This window comes from Mobula hypostoma, chromosome 4 (assembly GCF_963921235.1).
Source record: "Mobula hypostoma chromosome 4, sMobHyp1.1, whole genome shotgun sequence".
NCBI lineage: Eukaryota > Metazoa > Chordata > Chondrichthyes > Myliobatiformes > Myliobatidae > Mobula > Mobula hypostoma.
Window position 1 is genome coordinate 109591308 of NC_086100.1, and position 9115 is coordinate 109600422.

Genomic DNA, 9115 nt, shown 5'->3' on the forward strand with positions numbered 1-9115 from the left:
TATGCTGACTTCAGCCTACTTTATTTTGTGCCTCAAAGTACCTTGAAAATTCATCTTCAATAATGGACTCTAACATCTAACCAATTACTGAAGTCAGGCTAATTGGCCTATAATTCCTTGTCTTTTACCTCCCTCCCTGCTTAAAGGATGGAGTGACATTCACATTCTCCAGTCCTCTGGATCCATTCTTGAGTAATGATTCTTGAAAGACCACTACTAATGCCTTCACAATCTCTTCAGCTACCTCTTTCAGAACCCTGGGGTGTAGTCCATCTGGTACAGGGGACTGATCTACCTTCAGACCTTTCAACTTCCCAAGCACGTTCTTCTTAATAATAGTGACTACACTCACTTCTGCGCTCCCCCCCCGCCCCCCACCACCACCGGAATTTCTGGTGTACAGCTGGTGTCTTCCACACTGAACACTGACACAAAATACTTATTCGGTTCCTATGCCATTCCTTTGTTCCCCATTACTACCTCTTCAGCGTCCAATTCCAGTGATCTGATGTTCACCCTTGCCTCCCTTTAACTTTATATATCTGAGAAAACTCTTGGTATCTCATACTATTGGCCAGCTTACCTTCATACTTTATCTTTACTTCCCTTAGTGTCTTTTAGTTGCTTTCTCATGGCTTTTAAATGCTTCCCAACCCGCTAGCTTCCCTCTAGTTTTTGCAATATTGCATGCTTCTTTTTTGTTTTTGTACTGTCCTTGACCTCTCTTATCAGCCACAACGACATCATCCTCGCTTTAGAATGCTTCTCTGGGATGAAATGATCCTGTGTATTCTGAATTACTCCCAGAAATTACTGCCATTGTTCCTCTATCATACCTTCATATGCCAGTTTCAAAGCACTTTATTCTCATGATGCTTACCTTAAAACTAGTTCAATGTGAACAACTGCAGGTGCGATCTTTTCCACAACATCCGCGATAAAATTGAATTTATATCTTGGACTGTTTGGATGTGAATGATCTATACTAATCAGAAGAAATGTTGGATATTATTTCTGAAATTCGCAATAATCCTGACATCTAAAGTCAGACACACCCATTTAAGTAGCAAGAGGAGCTACTGTCTATATGCTAAGATGACACTTTTCTGGGAATGTACCCACTGCAGTCCTCCAGGAGGACCACAGCCTTGTCGTAGTTTGGAGGATCCTGGGCCTCAATGACCCAGAGAGCGATGCTGGCTGGAGTCAGGGCTTTATGCTTTGGCTTTTGGTAGGGTCACCCATGCCAGGCAGGTCAAAGGGTAAAGGACAGACCACCAGTCCTCCAGGTTCAGGGGTTCGGTTCAGGGCTAACAACGCTGACTGGTAAAACAAAATTGTTATGGAAACAGCAATGAAGATTCCTTCTCGATCTGAGTGTGACGGTATTTCTGAGACTCCACCTGGGATTTGAATGGCCGACAATAGTGAAAACTAAGAGAAAGCTACTGATGGGATGACGGAAGCCCTGATCACCGCCAGAGATGGGGGACCTTCATTGCTGCCCTAAACACCAGTGCTGTAACAGGCGGTAAGTAATCCCTTGCATTACTGCAGTTCATACAAGAGAAATTCAGCCTTAAAGAAATCTAAATCACTACCAAAAAAATTTGAAATACAGACTGACAGTCTACTCTTACAATGTTTAAACACAAAGTAAAAAACATAAAATTTTGTAAATATTTGCATCACGGAAAATTACAATACAGACAATTTTCAAGGACCGCAAACCCTCTGTGATGCAGCGGTATGCTGTATAGTCCATCAGGGAAGATCATTTGCCAAAAGGGTACATACACAACTAAAAGATGAGAGTAAATTGGTAGTTCTCAAGAGTGACAACATTTAGAAACTATGCTTTCTTTCCACTGGGTGGTTTGGATCTGAAATATCACAATTTATTTTTCTGAGATAATAGCTCAGTGTAACCTTCAAGTGCTACTAAATACTGTATCTGGTTTGGAATTCAAATGGGAGGGTAAAAGAACAGCTAATCACAGATAATTAAAGGATCAATTTCCCAGTACTGTTCAGACTGACAAAGGATCACTCATGCAATGCAGATGGTCAGGACTGAGTACTCCTGGAAATATTGAACTTGCATCCTGGAGTTTCACCCAGTTACTTTTAGTGGCCAAGTGAACATTCCGAGTTTGGCTCTAGTCACTCTCCACTACAGGAAAATATTTGGAATAAAGGAAAGGGTGCAGTGGATATTTTGGAGCTTAACATCGAAAACTGCCTCTTTAGTCTTGATTGGAAATATGAATGCACCTCACTGGAGCAGAAAAGCTGGACAATACATCAGGGACACAGGAGATTCTGCAGATGCTGGAAATCCAGAGCAACACACACAAAATGCAGGAGGAACTCAGCAGGTCAGGCAGCATCTATGGAAATGAATGAATTGTTGACATATTGGGCCGAGGCCCATCATCAGGACTGGAGAGGAAGGGGAAAGATGCCCAAATAAGGTTTGGGGGCGGGGGGGAAGAGGACAGGCTGGAAGGTGACAGATGTGGCAGCTGGTAGGAAAGGTAAAGGGCTGGAGAAAAAAAGTCTGATAGGAGACAAGAGTGGACTATGGGAGAAAAGAAGAAGGAGTGGCAGCAGGGAGAGGCAATAGGAAGGTATGGATAAGAGATAAGAGGCAGAGTGGGGAGTAGAAGCTGAGGGAAGGGGCAGGCGAAAGAAAAAAAAGGAAAAAGACTAACAGAAGGAGAAATCAATATTCATGCCATCAGAATGGAGGCTGGATGGAACACAAGGTGTTGATCCTCCTCCCGGAGAGTGTCCTCGTCGTGGCACAAGAGAGGGCCATGGACCACAGATCAAAACGGGAATGGGGATACGAATTAGGCCACTGGGAAATAACACTTTGATGGATAGAGCAGAGGTGCTCAACAAAACTGTCCCCAGTTTATGTTGGGTGTTATCAATGTAGAGGAGACCACATCAGGAGCACCTGATAGAATAGTCGACCCCAACGGATTCGCAGGTGAAGTGTTGCCCCGCCTGGAAGGACTGTTTGGGGCCCTGATTGGAGCTGAGGGAGTAGATAAATAGGCAGGTGTGGCATTTCTCCCATGTGCAGGGATAAGTACTGGGAGGGAGATTAGTGGGGAGGGACGAATGGACAAGGGAATCAACGATGGAGCAATCTATAGAAAAAAAGCGGAGAGTGGAAGAAGTAAAGATGTGTTTGATGGTAGGATCCCATCGAAGGTGGCGGAAATTGTGGAGAATGATGTGTTTGATGCAGAGGCTCTCGGGGTGGTAGGTGAGGACAAGAGGAACTCTGCTAAGGCGGTGGGAAGATAGGGTGAGCGCTGACATCCGGAGGAGATGCAGGTGAGGGCAGAATCAATGCTGGGAGAAGGGAAACCCTTTTATCTGAAGAAAGAAGACATCTCTGATACCCTGGAAAAGAAAGCCTCATCCTGGGAACTGATGCAGCAGAGGTGAAGGAACTGAGAAAATGGAATAGCATTTTTACAGGAGACAGGGTGACAAGATAACCATGAGAATAAGTCGGTTTATGAAAGATGTCAATCGACAGTTTGTCTCCAGAGATGGAGACCAAAGAGATCTAGACAGGAAAGGGAGGTGTCAGAAATGGACTGGTGTATTTAAGGACAGGGTGGAAGCTGGAGGCAAAATTGATGAAATTGATGAGCTCAGCATGGGTGTATGAAGCAGCACCAATGCAGTCATCGATGTAGTGGAGGAAGAGTTGAGGAGCATAACCAGGAAAGGCTTGGCAAATGGGCTGTTCTACCTAGCCAATGAAAAGGCAGGCATAGCTGGGGCCCTTAGGGGTGCCCGTGGCTACCCCGTGAGTCAGGAGAAAGTGGGAGGAGCTGAAGAAATTGATGAGGGTGAGGACCAGTTCTGCCAGATGGAGGAGGGTGGTGCTGGGGAACTGGTTGGGTCTTTTGTTGAGAAAGAAGCAGATAGCTTTAAGCCCTTCTTGGTGGGGGATAAAATAGCAAAGGGACTGGACATCCACAGTGAAAGGCAGAGCCAGGGAATTGAAGGTTGTTAAAAGAGATCGAGAGCATGTGAGGCACCACGAATGTATGTAGCTGGGAAGGGACTGATTCAAGGGGGGGTAGAATGGAGTCAAGTTATGAAGACATGAGTTCAGAGGAGCAGGAGCCAGCAGAGACGATAGGTCTACATAGACAATCAGGTTTACTGATTTTGGGTAGGAGCTAGCAAGGAATATTGTGGATAAGGGAGTTATGAGTTTGGTGGCAGTGGATGGGAGATCTCCAGATTTGATGAGGTAAGTGACAGTGGCCTGGCGGTCCAGAGTGAAGTCCTTTTCAAGGGGCAAGGAAGAGGAGGTGTCTGAGAGCTGCCCCCTGGCCTCAACAAGGTAGAGGTCAGTCCGCCACATTTGTGGGTTTGATGGTAAGGTTGGTATCGGTGCAGAGAGAGTAGGGGGGCAGAGCATCTAGAGGGGGTAAGTTTCAACCAGGGCGGAGAAGTGCCGAAGGTTAATGTCTCATTGGCAAGTCGAGACAAAAAGATCTGGTGTGGGGTGTCCAAGAGGAGGAGGAAGGTTGGAGACTGGAGAAGTCCTCAAGTGGGGTGGGGAATTCTTGCCAAAGAAGTGGACTATAAAAGCCAAATCAAATCAATTCACTGTTATGAGCATGCTTGTACTTCCAGGAGAGGGACCAGGAATGGTGACTGGAAATAAAAACCCACTCTTTATCAAAGGTCTGAACATCAGCTATAACATTCCAGTTGCTGCCTTATATACAGTTCTTCACATGTAGCGGAGACATTATACCACCTGGGAACACCACTTGAATGAGCTCTCTCCTAAAAATGCAGCTTCACTGAAACACCAATATAACACAATTCCAAGTTTGTAAGATGATCTACCTTCCGAAGAGCATTCTGCAACCTCTACGGATAATCGTCAAAACACAACTTATCCTGGGGTAGATAATCATTCTTTGTCTGTCTGCTAAGTGCATATTACAACAACAGCTGCATGCTATTCTGCTTCTGAAATTCTGTTCCATTCACAGCCTTCAAGGCAACAAGCTAAATTACACCTTTCAAGTATTGGATTTTGCCTTCATGGTGAATCCACCTCCACTTTCATTGTGAAATTCAATCATTTATTAATAAACTCATGGCAGAAAGGTTGACCTTCCCAAGTTCCAGTCACCATTCCCCTCTTCTCCCACTTCCACTTTTTCTTTTCCCCCATTCTGGGGGCCTCTCACCTCTTCTCTTCCCCTCCCTTGCCTTCATGACCTGCCCATCACCTCCCTTTGGTCCATTGTCCTATCCTTTCAGATTGCATCTTATTCAGCAGCCCTTTAACCATTGAACCTATCACCTCCCAGCTTCTTGGATCATATCCCCCTCTCTCCCACCCTCCACCAACCTTCACCTGGTCTCATCTATCACCTCCCACTTCAACCCCTCCTTCCACCTTCTCATTCTGGTTTCTGCCCCCTTCCTTTCCAGTCCCGATAACAGGTCTCAGCCCAAAACTTTGACTGTTTATTTCCCCCCCGAAAGACGCCACCTAACCTGCTGAGCTCCTCCAGCAATTTGTGTGTATGAATTACAGCTGGCTACTTATTTACCTGTCTGGTGGTAGATGTAAAGTTTTTGGTAAATTGATGGGAGTTTAATATTTTTCATTAATCAGAAGCAAGAGTTTTAGTGTACTAATATGCCTCTATCACTGTGAGAGCAAGGAATTCCAATATTTTAATGCTAAGTGTCAAAGTCGGTGGGAAAATGCATCAATTTTCTCTCACTGAAGAAATCCTTTCTTAGCATTATCTTGGCCCTGAAAGAAACAGGAAGCAACCTTACTCCAATAATAACTACCTATGAGCAAACCTTCCTCACACAACAATGGATTACATTCAGCAAAAAATAATAACCCACGGTGACTTCTTGCAATCAGTATAAAGTTCCTTCAGAATTCCATAATAAATCCATTTAGGCACAACTGTTTTAGGAATTACGGAATCGCACTGTAGAGAGCGAGAACATTTTGCTGTGCCAATTACATTCCCACTTTGGCATTCCTGCTGAAGACGTTATAAACTACTTACAACATCTGGTATTACAACAATGATGCACTTTAATGTAGTAAACAGCTGCATTTCAATCAAGTAGCAAATGAGGAAATATCATTAAACTGACAGAACCTAACAATAAAAGGATCTCAAATATGGAGAGTTTCAATATGTATTTAGTATTTATAGGAAACTGGCAGCAAATCTAATATATAGCAGTGAACAAAAACATTTAATGCAAATTTAACATCTTTCATTTGTTAAAAATGTCCACTAGATAAACCATACCCTATACTATTTTCAAATTAACCAATTATAGTAAATACATAGGAAATTCAAGCTGTAGTTTTGATTAACTGATCAGTGCTTCAGAATAAGTGACAGGTATTTCATGAGCTTTGAACCATCCCTAAATTTGTATGAAAGTTTGCATAGGTTTATTCTGGGCGTTATAAATTGTGAACCGTTTATTATTTACATGCAATGATTTGATATTGAAAGATTATAATACATTAATAAATGATATCTGTTAAGAACTTTTTAAAAATTTGCTGGAGGTAGGAAGCGGTGCTTTAACAGAGCCAGTGGCTGCGGGATATAAAAGCAGAGCTCACCTGGTTCACATTCGCCTTTCTTAACCTGCACTATCGCCTGCAGCCGTAGCTGCATGGCTCTCCTGCTGGCTGACTTGAGTCTGCATACGTTATCGTAGGTTTTGCCGTCGCTGCCGCACACTCTGTAGTTGAACTTGCACCGGCACACGCCCGGACCCTTCGCCGCCCGCTTGCCGAAAAGCGGTTTGCACTCCATACCGTCGCCGCAAGCCACATCGCGCGCGCTCCCGCAGACTTGTCCCTCGGCGGCGGCGCACACCAGGCAGCAGCGGCAGGCGTCGTGCACGTAACCATGGAAACAGCTGGGGCTCGGGCACGTGGACACGTCGCAGCGCTGCGGGCACGCGGGCTGGTCCGTGTCCGGGAAGTGCACGGGTTCGGGGGCGACCCTGCAGCTGGACGGGAGCAAGCAGGTGGCCAGCAGCAGAGGCCAAAGGTAGCTGGCCATTGTAGCAGCAAACTTTACTGCGTGCGCTGGGAGAGCTGAAACAAAAACAAAAACAGGAGACTGACCTGAAAAGATACTTCACAAAAGTATATTTTCATTGATTCTTCTGAGATAAAACGACGAATTACAAACTACGCTTTAAAAAATACAGTATAAGAATGGTTGTTACAAAGTGAAGATAATGCAAAAGACTGAAAAAAAAGTTTAAAACCTGAGCGTTTTAGAAGTACAGTATTTAAAATTTGCACGAGTAAACAAAGGACGTCAAACCGCTGCACCCAAAACAATTACACGGAACGAAAACTCGAAGCATTAGAAACTTTTCTAATTGTAAAATGTTAATCTCCCCCAGAAGTAAAAAGCGGTTATCCGAGGGTGGAATCAGCCTCCGAGCCGCTGCTGAAAATGATGTACAAGCCTTGAAAGCAAGTAGTAATAAAGAAGCCTTGATGGGATTTCCGGCTGACTCACCAAGTTTTAGCCAATGTTTATGAAATTGGAGCGTTATTCCAGATCCCAGCAGCTGGACTGACCCAACCTACAATAACACACTCATACCAAATACAGTATTTGTATCTAATCTATAATCTTGAACATGCTCTTTATTTATCCGCATAATTCTGATATGTAAGTACTTCTCAAACCAACTTCTCAACTCTTATATGCAACTTTCATTTAAAGACTTGACCAATTTCGGGAAGGTTTATACACAAAAGACAATTATATATAACTTTAAAAAGTGGGCAAAAATAATGAGGTTCATTCTCCATTCTGAAATCTGATATACTGGTTGTACTTATTTTAGTATACAAACTGGTTCACTGAGCAAAACAACTTGGAAAGTGAATGCCAAAGTTAGGCAGCAAGTATATCTGGATTACACATGTAACTGAGTGAAATTATTATATGCAGTTTATTACTGCTTTTAGGTTGTGTGGGGTGAACAGGAAGGGGTGCCACCTCTGGTGAAGGGGCTTTTCGTATCCATTCTGGGGCAGCCCTCTCACCTTTGGTTTCCCCCCCGCCCCCCCACCCGGACACAGTCCTCACCTGTGGCTCCAGGTAGCTGTTTGCATGTGACCGCAGCCACACCCCGGTACACTGCTTCACCAGGTGGCCTAAACCAGGAGAGGGCAGCCGATGGCCTCTTACCCTGGTGAGTTAGGGAAATGCCTGTCCCAGCACGCAAAGTCAGCTCTGGTGGACTGGGCGGAAGAGATCTACGGTACCATCCAATGGCCAGGAAGGTGGTTCTGCAGCGCTCTGCGGAGGGCGAAGAGCACAACAAGGCACAGAAGACATCATGGTCATCTGCTGCAACCAAGGAAGACCCCAGTTTGTGATGCTTGTTTGTACCACTGGACTTGGACTTCTGGGCAAAGAGAGTGACTTCCCCACTTTAAAAATTCTCCCACAGAGGTTCTGTCATTGTTGGACACGACGGACAACTACCAAAGCTCCTTTAAACTGCACATGGAGTAATGCATTATTTACCGTATCTCCCGGGTCTTTAAAGAAAATTAATAAAAGAAATCAGTTCTAGATATCCCAGAATACAATATAAGCACCAAAATTTTTGATTTTCCATGCAAATATGTTACAACAACTTGTATTTTAGCATCATTAAACAACTTGAGGGTCTTCCCAAGAATTACCAAAGAAATTCTTACAACTTGCATTTACTTCTACTTGTAACAGAAGTGACTTCTGTGCCTTTGCCTACATGTTGTCTAGAATTAAGAAAGGCATGAATGAATATTTCAGCAACAAGTGAATCTGGGCAGAGTGAGAGTTGAACAATGTTACATTTAGAGATGAGAAAAAGGAATGGGGAGAGTGTTGCAAGGACAGATTCCTGGGGATCTTCAAGATTATAGTTTAAATGCAGGAAAATATTTTTCTCTCTGCCCACAAGAAGATAGAAACTGATTAGGCTCTGACAGTCAGAGAGAGAGAAAGGGAATCCCAAATGCAGATATCGTTTACTAAGATAA

At 44.0% G+C, this 9115-nt stretch overlaps 1 protein-coding gene across 1 annotated transcript in view; it reads right to left on the reverse strand.

Moving 5' to 3' along the window:
• htra3b (HtrA serine peptidase 3b) overlaps positions 1 to 7723 on the reverse strand; it is a 36802-nt gene extending 29079 nt beyond the window's left edge. Inside the window, exons 1-3 of the mRNA XM_063046346.1 lie at positions 7333 to 7723; positions 6674 to 7156; positions 881 to 980 (exon numbers count right to left, since the gene is read on the reverse strand). Of these exons, the coding sequence (XP_062902416.1) occupies positions 881 to 980; positions 6674 to 7121 (548 nt within the window). The 5' untranslated portion in view covers positions 7122 to 7156; positions 7333 to 7723. The remainder of the gene's footprint in view (positions 1 to 880; positions 981 to 6673; positions 7157 to 7332) is intronic.
• Positions 7724 to 9115: the final 1392 nt, after the last annotated feature.